This window comes from Scyliorhinus torazame, chromosome 29, assembly GCF_047496885.1.
Source record: "Scyliorhinus torazame isolate Kashiwa2021f chromosome 29, sScyTor2.1, whole genome shotgun sequence".
NCBI classification, from domain to species: Eukaryota; Metazoa; Chordata; class Chondrichthyes; order Carcharhiniformes; family Scyliorhinidae; genus Scyliorhinus; species Scyliorhinus torazame.
In genome coordinates, this window is record NC_092735.1 from 39,197,590 (window position 1) to 39,211,182 (window position 13,593).

General features: G+C 44.5%; 1 protein-coding gene across 2 annotated transcripts in view; it reads right to left on the minus strand.

Moving 5' to 3' along the window:
- cfap184 (cilia and flagella associated protein 184) overlaps window positions 1–13,593 on the minus strand; it is a 53,673-nt gene that overhangs the window by 15,479 nt on the left and 24,601 nt on the right. Inside the window, exons 6-10 of one of the 2 annotated variants that reach the window (XM_072492481.1) lie at window positions 11,472–11,658; window positions 10,506–10,591; window positions 9,041–9,191; window positions 8,403–8,596; window positions 2,980–3,192 (exon numbers count right to left, since the gene is read on the minus strand). In XM_072492481.1, the coding sequence (XP_072348582.1) occupies window positions 2,980–3,192; window positions 8,403–8,596; window positions 9,041–9,191; window positions 10,506–10,591; window positions 11,472–11,658 (831 nt within the window). The remainder of the gene's footprint in view (window positions 1–2,979; window positions 3,193–8,402; window positions 8,597–9,040; window positions 9,192–10,505; window positions 10,592–11,471; window positions 11,659–13,593) is intronic. The other variant, XM_072492482.1, reaches the window with a different exon arrangement.

Sequence of the window (13,593 nt, forward strand, 5' to 3'; positions counted from 1 at the left end):
GAGACAGCATTGATGGTTAGGGGCCTGTATCGATGGACAGTATCAATGGACAGGAGACAGTATTGATGGTCAGTGGACAGTATATATGGACAGGGGATAGTATCGCTGGACAGGGGACAGTATCGATGGACAGTGGACAGTATCGATGGACAGGAGACAGTATTGATGGACAGTATTGATGGACAATGGACAGTATTGATGGACAGGGGACAGTATCGATGGACAGGAGACAGTATCGATGGACGGGGACAGTATCGATGGACAGGGGACGGTATCGATGGACAAGGGACAGTATCGATGGACAGTGGACAGTATTGATGGTCAATGGATAGTATTGATGACAGGGGACAGTATCGATGGACGGGGACAGTATCGATAGACAGGGGATAGTATTGATGGACAGGGGACAGTATTGATGGACAATGGATAGTATTGATGGACAGGGCACAGTATCGATGGACGGGGACAGTATCAATAGACAGGGGACAGTATCAATGGACAGGGGACAGTATTGATGGACAATGGATAGTATTGATGGACAGGGCACAGTATCGATGGACGGGGACAGTATCAATAGACAGGGGACAGTATCGCTGGACAGAGGACAGTATGGATGGACAGGGGACAGTATCGATGGACAGGGGACAGTATCGATGGACAGGAGACAGTATTGATGGACAGGGGACAGTATGGATGGAGAGGGGACCGTTTCGATGGACGGGGACAGTATCGGTGGACGTGGATAGTATCGATAGACAGGGGACAGTATTGATGGACAGGGGACAGTATCGATGGACGGGGACAATATCGACGGACAGTGGATAGTATTTTTTTTTTAATAAATAATTTTTATTAAAGGTTTTCATAAAATATCAATAACAAAATGAGAAAGAAAAAAGCACCCAACAGGGTTAAGTACAAAACACAGTCTAAAAAAGCAACCCCCCAAACCCCTCTCCCCCGTACCTAAATAATAAATTAACATTAACACCCCGACTTAACACAACAGGTGTATACACCCCCTCAGACCCTCCAGTCTAAATAACATAAACAAAAATAAAGTAAACCACCCCCCCGCCCGAGCTGCTGCTGACATTGACCAATGTCTATCGTTCTGCCAGAAAGTCTAAGAACGTTTGCCACCGCCTAAAGAACCCTTGTACCGACCCTCTCAAGGCGAATTTCACCCTCTCCAATTTAATGAACCCTGCCATATCGCTGATCCAGGATTCCACGCTTGGGGGCCTCGCATCTTTCCACTGAAGGAGAATCCTTCGCCGGGCTACCAGGGACGCAAAGGCCAGAATTCCGGCCACTTTCGCCTCCTGCACTCCCGGCACCTCTGCCACCCCAAATTTTGCGAACACCCAGCCCGGTCTGACCCTGGATCCTACCACCCTCGACACCGTCCTCACTAGGCCCTCCAAAATTCCTCCAGCGCTGGGCATGCCCAGAACATATGGGTGTGATTTGCTGGGCTCCCTGAGCACCTAACACACCTGTCTTCACCCCCAAAGAACCGGCTCATCCTTGTCCCGGTCATGTGTGCCCTGTGCAGCACCTTAAACTGTATGAGGCTGAGCCTCACGCACGAAGAGGAAGAATTCACCCTCCCTAGGGCATCTGCCCACGTCCCCTCTTCGATCTCCTCTCCCAACTTCTCCTCCCACTTACCTTTCAACTCCACCACCGAGGCCTCCTCCCACCTGCATCACCTGGTAAGTTTCCGAGATCTTCCCCACTCCCACCCACCCCCCCGAGAGCACCTTGTCTTGTACTGTGTGTGGCAGTAGCCGCAGGAATTCCACCACCTGCCGTCTGGCAAACGCCCTGACCTGTAAGTACCTGTAGGTGTTCCCCGGGGGGGAGCCCGTACTTCTCCTCCAGCTCACCCAAGCTCGCGAACTTTCCGGCCACAAACAGGTCCCCCAACTTTCGTATCCCTGCCCTGTGCCACCTCGAAAACCCTCCACCTGTTCTTCCTGGGGCGAACCTTTGGTTCCCCCGTAATGGGGTCCACACCGAGGCCCCAACCTCCCCCCTATGCCGCCTCCACTGCCCCCAAATTTTGAGGGCCGCCACCACCACCGGGCTCGTGGTATACCTCCTTGGAGGGAGCGGCAGCGGCGCCGTTGCCAGCGCCCCCAAACTCGTACCCACACAGGACGCCGTCTCCAGCCTCTTCCATGCAGCCCCATCCCCATCCATCACCCACTTGCGCACCATCGTCGCATTGGCGGCCCAGTAGTACCCACAGAGGTTGGGCAGCGCCAGCCCCCCCTATCTCTACTCTGCTCCAGGAACACCCTTCTCACCCTTGGAGTCCCTCGAGCCCACACAAACCCCATTATACTCCTGTTAACCCGCCTGAAAAAAGCCTTCGGGACAAACATGGGGAGGCATTGGAACAGGAACAAAAACCTTGGGAGCACCGTCATTTTGATTGACTGCACCCTACCCGCCAAGGACAGCGGCAACGCGTCCCACCTCTTGAACTCCTCCTCCATTTGCTCCACCAGCCTTGTAAAGTTAAGTCTATGCAGGACCCCCCAGCTCCTGGCCACCTGGACCCCCAAATATCTGAAACTCCTCTCCGCCCTTTTTAGTGGGAGCTCGCCAATCCCCCTCTCCTGGTCCCCTAGCTGAACTACGAACAGCTCGCTCTTCCCCATATTGAGCTTGTACGACAATGGATAGTATTGATGGAAAGGGGACAGTATCGATGGACAGGGACAGTATCGATAGACAGGGGACAGTATCGATAGACAGGGGACAGTATGGATGGACAGGAACAGTATCGATGGACGGGGACAGTATCGATAGACAGTGGACTGTATTGATGGACAGGGGACAGTATCGATGAACAGGGACAGTATCGATAGACAGGGACAGTATCAATAGACAGTGATAGTACTGATGGACAAGGGAAAGTGTCCATCCAGCTCTTGGTGGACAGGAGAGATTATCATTCCTTTGTACCTCATTGCGTTCTTCAATTTTCTCACTGTAAGACTGGTTCTCGATTTTCAGCTGCTCATAGTCGATCAGGTTCAGTCCACCTGCTAGTTCCTCCTTCGCCTTGAGCTGATGTTCATAAAACTTCAGTTTATTCTTCATTTTAATAGTCAGAAATCGAATCTGCCTCATCTCTTTCTCTTTCTGCTCCTCAGTTATCTGAATGCGTTCCAACTCCTACACACAAGCACACACAAATGGGCTGTTTTCAGTTACCTTTTCTGGTTTAAGAATATTGTTGGGGAAGAATGAAAGCTTTACTCTGCATGCATTTTCTAAGCTGGGACTACTTGATTGTGACAATGATATCCACAATAGAAGTGCCTCGTTCCCCAGCAGTATTATATCTCACCTATTTTTTAAAATAAATTTAGTGTACCCCATTCATTTTTTCCAATTAAGGGGCAATTTAGTGTGACCAATCCACCTACCCTGCACATTTTTGGGTTGTGGGGGCGAAACCCACGCAAACACGGGGAGAATGTGCAAACTCCACACCGACAGTGACCCAGAGCCGGGATCGAACCTGGGACCTTGGTGTCGTGAGGCAGCAGTGCTAGCCACTGCGCCACCGTGCTGTCCATATATCTCACCTCTTGATCTTAATATTAACAAACAAAAAAGGATCTTGACACTGAGAACCCAATCAGATTTGGAGATCTAAAGAGTAAAATCCGAAACGTTCTGCAGGTTGTAGTGCCACAATAAGGTTGGGAATGAGTGGAAGAGTCTGAGGTATTTTATTCGACCTGATTCCATATCAGCCTCTGCCGGCTTGGGTCACTGTCTGTGCGGAGTCTGCATGTTCTCCCCGTGTCTGCGTGGGTTTCCTCCGGGTGCTCCGGTTTCATCCCACAAGTCCCGAAAGACGTGCTGTTAGGTAAATTGAACATTCTGAATTCTCCCTCAGTGTTCCCGAATAGGCGGCGGAGTGTGGCAACTAGGGGCTTTTCACAGTAATTTCATTGCAGTGTTAGTTTAAGCCTACTTGTGACACTAACAAATATTATTATTGTTGTAAGTGAATAACATTGGAAGGTAATTGGAGAGCTTCTAATTAGTCTGCAACTCCCATTTGAGATTGTAAAATTGGCTTTCAAAACGAAAATATTTCAGCTGCATTTGTCCCTTAACAATAAGTTAACTCTCTATCAAGTTAATGTCTGTCTAAGATCTAATAAGAGAGCTTCCACAATCTGCTACCCTTCACAGGAACTCAAATCTGTACAGGGCTTAGATCTGAAAACTGAGGTTCCAATATTATAGCTTTATTTCTGCTCCCTTTGAAAACAGTTTTCTTGCTGTCCTGGTCGACTCCTAATTTTAAAACAATGCCTCCCGAGTTCTGGGCTCACCCGCAAGAGGAAACATCCTTTCTATGTCCACCTTGTCAAGACCCTTCAGGATCGTATTGTTAGGAAGTTGGAACAAAATGAAAAGTAAAGAATTGGATTTAAAAGAAACTGATCGGGATTTAGCTGCACTGAGGACTTGTGAGATGCAGTTAGCCGAGTAGCAGCGTGAAACCGATACATTATTTAGCAAAGTGCAGACAAGCAGCCTAGGGATCGAGATCATAGCCACATCCAGTTCCAAAGCAGAGCTTTCCGATAGAAGCAAGCAGCGGTGCAGAAAAGAAAGCATCTGGAATCTGTCTGTGTCAAACTCCATAAATTCTACTCTAAACTTTTCGCTAAAAAAAGCTGTAGGTCCTGCCTGGTAACTATTTGCTGGATTTGGCTTATAGTATAAAACCTATATGATGTTGTTTTGGTGAAGGTGTATTATCAGGGTTTAGGAAAATAGATAGATTTAGATTGTGGGGTAATGTAAGCATACTGTCTGGGAAATATTATTGTAGTTAATTGCAAATGTTGTTCTTTACTGCTGTCTTTCTTGTGTATTTTAAAGTTTAATAAACATGTTGTTTCTTGGATAATTTACAACAGGACTGACCTCTTTCCTCACTGAGTTTCATCTATTTTCTCACATTTTTTTCCAAATTGCAAAAATAAATAATTAAGAACTGGCGTTCCAGGTTTACCTTTTTACCTTCTGGGATTTGGGGATGTCCTCGCATTGAACATCAGTGGGTTCACAACAATTGATATGTAAATTGGGTGGCACAGTGGTTAGCACAATCTCTTCACAGCTCCAGGGTCGCAGGTTCGATTCCCGGCTTGGGTCACTGTCTGTGCGGACTCTGCACGTTCTCCCCGTGTCTGCGTGGGTTTCCTCCGGGTGCTCCGGTTTCCTCCCACAGTCCAAAGATGTGCAGGTTAGGTGGATTGGCCGTGCTAAATTGTCCTTAGTGTCCAAAGGGGTTGGGTGGGGTTGCTGGGTTAGGGGTATGTAGTCTTAAGTAGGGTGCTCTTTCCAAGGGCCGGTGCAGACTCGATGCACCGAATGGCTTCCTTCTGCACTGTAAATTCTATGATTCTATATCTAATTAAGTCAACCTGATTCTTCTGAACTCTAGTAGGAACAAGCTCAGTCTGTCTAACCTATACTCATAAGACAACCTGCTCATTCCTGGTTTCAATCCAGTAACCTCCTCTGAACCACCTCCAAAGCATTTACATCCTTCATTAAATCAGGAGAGCAAAACTGCACACAATATTCAAGATGTGGATTCATCGATGCCCTGTATAACTGAAGCATCACATTCTTACTTTTATGTTCTAATCCTATCACAATAAAGGGTGTCATTCCATCAGCTATCTTGATTATATGCTAAATCATGCACTAGACTATCTAAATTCCTCTGTAGTCATTCTCCGTTTAAGTAACATTCTGCTTTTTTATTCTTCCTGCCAAAGTGAACAACTTCACACTTTCCCACGTTATATTCCACTGCCAGAGTTTTGTCCACTCACTCAATCTATCCCTATCTGTACAAGCTTATATCCTTAATGCAACATACTTTCCTACCTATGTTTGTGTCTGCTGCAAATGTACCTTCACTCCCCTCATCTAAATCACTGATGCAAATTGTAAACGGTTGAGCACAGACCCCTGCAGATCTCCACTCATCACATCCTGCCAATCAGATTCATTTATGCACATTTTCCGTTTTCTGCCAGCCAGCCAATCTTCTATCTATGTTATTAACCACACCATAAGTCTTTATTTTCCGCAATAACATTTGATGTGGCACCTTATCAAATGCCTTCTGGATATCCAAGTACAGTACGTCTACAGGCTCCCCTTTATCTACAGCACATATTATTTCTTCAAAGAACTCAAGCAAGTTGGTTAAATATGATCTTTTACAGAAACATGCTGATTCTTCCTGATTACCTTGAGTTTTTCTGTGTGCCCAGCTATAACCACTTCAATTATCAATTCTGGCACCTTACCCACAACAGACGTCAAGCTAATTAGTCCGTTTTCTGTCTCCCTCCCTTCCTCAATAGAGGGGTCATGTTTGCTACTTTCCAATCTGATGGAACCTTTCCAGAATCTCGGGAATTTCGGAAAATTAATATCAACGCATCTACTACCTCACTTGCTTCCTCTTTTAAGACCCTAGGATAAAGTCCATCTGAACCTGAAGACTTGTCAGCCCGCAGCTCCATTTGTTTTCTCAGTACCGCTTCCCTAATGATTGTAATTTCTCCAAGTTCCTCTCTCCCTTCCACCTCCCGATTTACAGCCACTACTGGAATGTTTTTTGCATTCAGTACCAGTGATGGGTACATAGCAATGATGGGCAACCTGGGCTAGTGAGTGGGATGCAGTGGGCACAAGATTGAAATTAGGCTTGTTCACTAATCATGGCCCCATGATTGGACTGGATTTGTTTATTGCCACGTGTACCGACGTACAGTGAAAAATATTTTTCTGCGGGCAGCTCAAACAGATCATTTGGTACATAAAAAGAAAATACATAATAGGGCAATACAAGGTACACAATGTAACTATATAGAAAAGAGAACGGTTGGTGATAGTGTTAGTCTGAGAATTAAATTTTAAGAGATTAGTACGGTTGTAGGAGATGTAAAAAGAGGATCTGTTTAGGAGAGCTCACAGAGTGTCGCCACGCTCCGGCGCCATCTTGAGTTGGCAATCGAGAGTTAAGATTAAATACATTTTATCCACACTGAATATTTCATAACGAGTTATAGAAAATGCTTAATCATTCATATATTCATAGATCTATCAACTTCAAATGGCAAAAGCAAAAGAAATATGTACACTTTGGACACAGAGGGAGCGTACAGCTCTCACGGTCAATGCTGTGAGCAATCAGAATGCACCTCACTTCACTCGTCCTCGTTTTATGTGTGAATTACTTCCATCATACCGGTAGGAAAAAAGCTATATGGATACTAATCAGTGGGATGTGGCAACCTCGCTCATGGGCATCGGGCAACAAAATGTCTTGTGGTCCACACTCAGAACCACAGGTTGGCCACCACTGCTCTACAGTGAAGACAGAAACAAAATAATTGTTAATTTCATCCGGCATTTCATTGTTTTCTATAGAGGGGCTGGTTTAGCTCAGTGGGCTAGACAGCTGGTTTGTGATGCAGAACAAGGCCAGCAGCGCAGGTTCAATTCCCGTACCAGCTGAGAATTCTGAATTCTCCCTCTGTGTACCCGAACTGGTGCCAGAATGTGGCGACTAGGGGCTTTTCACAGTAACTTCATTGCAGTGTTAATTTAAGCCTACTTGTGACAGTAAAGATTATTTAATTATTTATTATTTAACTCCTCATTCTCACTTTACACTCTTTTCCTTTTTACATATCCTGTCATGTGAGAGTACCTTTAAGACATGGATGTTTAAGCAATGTACCTTTAAGAAAACAGTGATGTCAGATAGTGGGTGGAGCTGGGCTTTAGATCAGCCATTTTGGAAGTTTCAGTTTGAAAAAGAGCTTGTGTGTGTCTGTGTGTGTTTCCAGAGAGCTGCAGTTTGGAGGAAAAGAGCTTGGGGAGTGTCTGTGTTTGCAGTGAGCTGGATCTCTGCCATGAAAGACTATCTCTGGATTATTTGGGTGATTTAAACTCATAATTGTAAAGCCTTTAACCTGATGTGATTCTGTTTAAAGGTGTTAAGTCTCTTGGAAGTTTGAAGGAACATTTTGAGGACTTATTTACTGTTGCAATATTTTCGGAGTTATCTTTGAAGTAAGGGGTGTTAAGAGATCCAATGTTTATTTAAGATGTTAAGTTGAGTTCATGGAATAAACAGTGTTTTGTGTTTAAAAACCCACGTGTCCATAATTGTTAATCCCGCCCCTAGGGAACAAGCCGTGTGCTAGGAAAAGCAATAAAAACATTAAAGGAAGAGGTTGGTTGAACTCCATGATATATTTTGGGGTTCTGAAAACGCCTCACCCATAACAATTCTCAATTACTCCCAGTAATGGTCAACCTACCAGTAGTGCTGCGTGTCGCCCTGGCCGTTTGTTTATTACAGTCTTTGCCACCGTTTTCTTCCTGGACATAAACATCCTCCATGCATATTCTGTCAACTGCTGTTTCTCCTCACACTCAGTAGTAAGATCATTGATCTGTTCAGTGTATAACTCGACCTCCTCCCTATATTTGGCCTGCAACTTAGCCAGAGAATCTGCGCCAAACAAACAAACTTCAGTCAGTGGCATCAATTCCAGCTTCTCTTTACTCCGGTCACCCCCTCTCCCTACCACACCCGAGGAGACCTCAAATGAAAACAGAAAGTGCTGGAAATAGTCATCAGGGCTAGGGGCAGCACAGTGGCGCAGTGGGTTAGCACTGCTGCCTCACGGCGCCGAGGTCCCAGGTTCGATCCCAGCTCTGGGTCACTGTCTGTGTGGAGTTTAAACATTCTCCCCGTGTTTGTGGAGCGAGAAATAAAGTTAATGTTTTGAGTTCAACATGGCTCTTCGGCAGTTCTTCTATTCTGAAATTCAACTCAAAACATTAACTCTGTTTCTTTGCACCTCTTCTGTCAACACTGGATTTAAACTTATTCCCAGAGTTGATAATGTTTCTTTCTCACATTGTCCTTTTCACACGCTAATCTTTTCCTTACCCATGAACCTCATGTATCGCTGTTCATAGTCAGAATGGGGTTTTTTAAACTCGGTTTTTGTTTCTTCGGTCTTCTTACGGTAATAGTCTGCCAGCTTGTTCTGTACTTGGTTATTATGGCTCCTCAAACTCTGCCGTTCCACAAATAACGCCTGGGCATCAACAGGATAAAGGAAAGGATTTTAATCAGCTTTGTATTTTACACCGGTGAATCTGTCTCTCAACCTCCTATTATTAAATTAGAATGGAATGTCATACATTGGATCTTTTAACTGATTCATTTACCCGGCTTCCTTTAATTTTCTCTTCCTCCTAGAACCTACAGGTTTTTAGAAACCAGAAGCAGAAGTAAATAAATTGAAAAAACGTCAAGAGAGTCGGGGCAAAGGTGAGTGCCGTGGCCATCACTAAGGAGAAGGTGCTGGGGAAGCTGAAAGGTCCGAAGGTGGATAAATCACCCGGACCTGATGGACTACACCCGTCAGTTCTGAAGGAGATAGCTGAGGAAATTGTGGAGGCATGAGTGATGATCTTTCAGGAATCACTGGAGGCAGGAAATGGCCCAGAGGACTGGAAAATGGCTAATGTAACACCCCTGTTTATGAAGGGAGGAAAAAAACATTTTCACCCAGCAAGTGGTTCAGGTTAGGAATGCTTTGCCTGGAAGTGTGGTGGAGGCAGGTTTAATTGAGGCAATCAAGAGAGAGTTAGATGATTATTTGAATAGAAACAATGTCCAGGCATATGGCAAAAAGGCTGGAGAATGGCACTAAGTCATGATGCTCTTTGGGAGACTATCGCAGACAGGATGGGCCGAATGGCCTCCTTCTGCGTCATGACAATTCTGTGATTCTGTGAAAAAGTGTGACTAACCCAAACTGCTCTTTGATGTAGATTTGATTGGTCAAATGACCCCTTTCTGTGCTATACTTTTCTATGATTCTATGACCTGAAATATGGACATACCCAATGGTGCAGCACACCCTCAATACTGTATTGGAAGGTCAACTTGGATCACGTGCTCAAATGTCTGGAGTGGGACTTGAACCCAATACTACTTGACTCACAATACAGCAGCTATCTTGTATACATACAATGAATGAGAATATGACTAAGAAATGAGAAGAGCGAAATAAATAATGTCGCAAACTAACTGTGGGAGCAAAGTGCCAGGAGGCAAACAGAAAAATAGAGGAAGAGGATTAAAAAGGAAGGGATGGGCAGCATGGTGGCGCAGTGGGTTAGCACTGCTGCCTCACGGCACCGAGGTCCCAGGTTCGATCCCGGCTCTGAGTCACTGTCTGTGTGGAGTTTGCACATTCTCCCAGTGTTTGCGTGGGTCTCGCCCCCACAACCCAAAGATGTGCAGGCTAGGTCGATTGGCCACGCTAAATTATCCCTTAATTGGAAAAAATGAATTGGGTACTCTAAATTTTAAAAAAATAAAGAAAAAGGAAGGGATTTACTTGATATTTGTACTCCAGCTCCAATCGATTAAGAGATGCTTGTTCATCTTCAGCTACATCCTCTTTATTTCCATTGGTGGGTGACTCTAACAGATGATAAAAGACACCCTCTAAAATGATATCCTGGCTGTTGTAGCATTTGATCACAAATCTTCGTAATTCTAATGTATATTCCTTACATCACTTACATCAGTATCAGAAATATTTGTTTCAATTAAAAAAAATAAAGTCAGACTCTTTTCTGAAGGTCTCCTGCAGCAAATATGGATATAGAGGACACAAGTGACAAATTTACAAAGCTGAGCAAGACAGGCTCGTGGATTCTCCTGTTGCCGCATTTAGCTGCATCTGACTGCCTGGATGCAATAAATACTCCAGATTGCCCGGGGAGAATTCTGTGCCTGTAAAGGTGCTAGCGCAACTTCTGTATATTAATTTAAATGGAGGGAATCTCAGACAATCTCCAGGATGAGTGTATGCTTCTCCCTGCCTGACATTCCTGTGTGCGTCATACCCTGCAGTACACTAGGCAATGGACTCGGAAACTCCACTCTGATATTTTCTTATCGCTGAAATCACTCTCCCACTGCTTCTTCGATATCTAAATCTGGTGATAGATATTCCACCTAACAACTGGGTTAAGAAGCATTTTCAATCATTTGCCATAACAGATTTTTCTAAGTTATTATTCCTCAGTAAGTTGATAGTGGCCTTTTCTTTCGTTCTTCACAACTTCTATTGTGCCTCCAAATCAAAAGTCTATTCTTTCATCCAGGACCAAGATATTATCCTCCTGTCTGCATACAGTTAAGATAATGTACCTTCCATGGGTTATCGCGAGCTGCAACTTCTCTCTTTAACCTACTGCCACCCAATCATTGCTAACCTTACCATCCAACTGAAATGTAAGATATAACTTTACATTGGTAGAATTTCCTCTGAAACCCACTTTAGTGCTAATCATACCTTTTCTCTCTGGTGTCCCAGGTTCCAAGGTTGGTAGACCTTTTGCAAATTCCTCCTTTACAGGACCATCATCATGTGCTAAATCTTCACCAATTATAGTCAGTGGTTCCTCCTTCTCCCCTTCTGAAAAAGTGCTACTAGTGGGCAAAGGTGATGTGATCTTCTCTGTTCCATTTGTTTCTTCATGCTGTTAGTGATAGAAAAAGTTGAATTAAACAATATAAATAAATCTGATTGAGGTGGTAGCAGGGATGGAATGTGAACTGAAATATGCTTTTACAGAGTGTGGATTGGAGTGAATGTAAAATCTTTGTGTACTTAGCCCCTACTATACTCATTATACACACACAACTGTGTGGCAAAATTCAGCTCCAACTCCATCGACAAGTTTGCTGATGACACGACCGTAGTGGGTTGGATCTCATAGAACAGTACCGCACAGAACAGGCCCTTTGGCCCTCGATGTTGTGCCGAGCCTTGTCCGAAACCAAGATCAAGCTATCCCATTCCCTGTCAAGCAACATTTTTACACAGAGGGTAGTGGGTGCCTGGAACTCGCTGCCGGAGGAGGTGGTGGAAGCAGGGACGATAGTGACATTTAAGGGGCATCTTGACAAATACATGAATAGGATGGGAATAGAGGGATACGGACCCAGGAAGTGTAGAGGATTGTAGTTTAGTCGGGCAGCATGGTCGGCACGGGCTTGGAGGGCTGAAGGGCCTGTTCCTGTGCTGTACTTCTCTTTGTTTTTTGTTCAACGATGAGTCAGGCAGATAGAGAACCTAGTGGCATAGTACAATGACAACAATTTCTCCCTTAACGTCAGCAAAACTAAGGAGCCAGTCATCGACTTCAGGAAACAAAGCGACCTACACGCCCCTGTCTGTATTAATGGTGCCTAGGTGGAGATGGTTGACAGTTACAAATTCCTGGGTGTACACATCACCAACAGTCTGTCCTGGTCCACCTACGTCGACGCTACAAACAAGAAAGCACAACAACGCCTATATTTCCAAAGGAAACTAAGGAAATTCGGCATGTCCACATTGACTCTTACCAATTTTTACAGAGGCACATCGAAAGCATCCTATCTGGCTGCATCACAGCCTGATATGGCAACTGCTCGGCCCAAGACCGTAAGAAACTACAAAGAGTCATGAACACAGTCCAGTCCATCACACGAACCTGCCTCCCATCCATTGACTCCATCTACACCTCCCACTGCCTGGGGAAAGCAGGCAGCGTAATCAAAGACCCCTCCAATCCGTGTTATTCTCTGTTCCAATCTCTTCCATCGGGCAGAAGATACAAAAGTCTGAGAACACACAATAACAGATTCAAAAAGAGCTTCTTCCCCGCTGTTACCAGACTCCTGAATGGTCCTCTGATGAAGTGAACTGATCTCGCTACCCATCCTCTCTACTGTGTAGTACTACACTCCGTATGCTTCACCCAATGTCTGTGTATTTACATTGTGTATTTATCGTATGTCCTATGTTTTTCATGTATGGACTGTACACAGAACAATACTTTTCACTGTACCTCGGTACACATGAAAATAAATCTAAATCTAATCTAATCTTCTTCAATACAAAATATTAGCCAATCACCATCTAAAATAAATTCTTTAGAAAAGCTGGCCTGCATCTTTTATTAGTGTAGATTATACTATTTATACATGGCACACATGGAGCAGTCATACTCAATAACTGCTTCTTTGCTACTATTACAGTAAATTGTCTTGTTCCCAAGTTTCAGCATTTATGTTTACCTGGGTTTATGACCTGCTTAAATTTACAGATTACACAGGGCTCAATCAAACCCAAGATATTCATCAGCTCCTCTAAGGATTTAATGTTCAAATGTACCACACACTGTGATACAAGGAAACATTGATCAGAAAGGTACCAGATTTGATTGCCAGTCTATCGAGAAACTGGCGGTGTCCGCTGGAACTTTACTTTGTATGTTACAATTGACTTAAAGCACTAAGATTATCGAGGGAGAAGAATTAGCCACGTTTTCTACTCCTGACTCCTGCCAGAAAGATGTGTAAGTTGGATAAAACAAAATTCAGCTTGACTATGATGGCTCTGCAGGGTCAGAACCTGCCAGCTACAC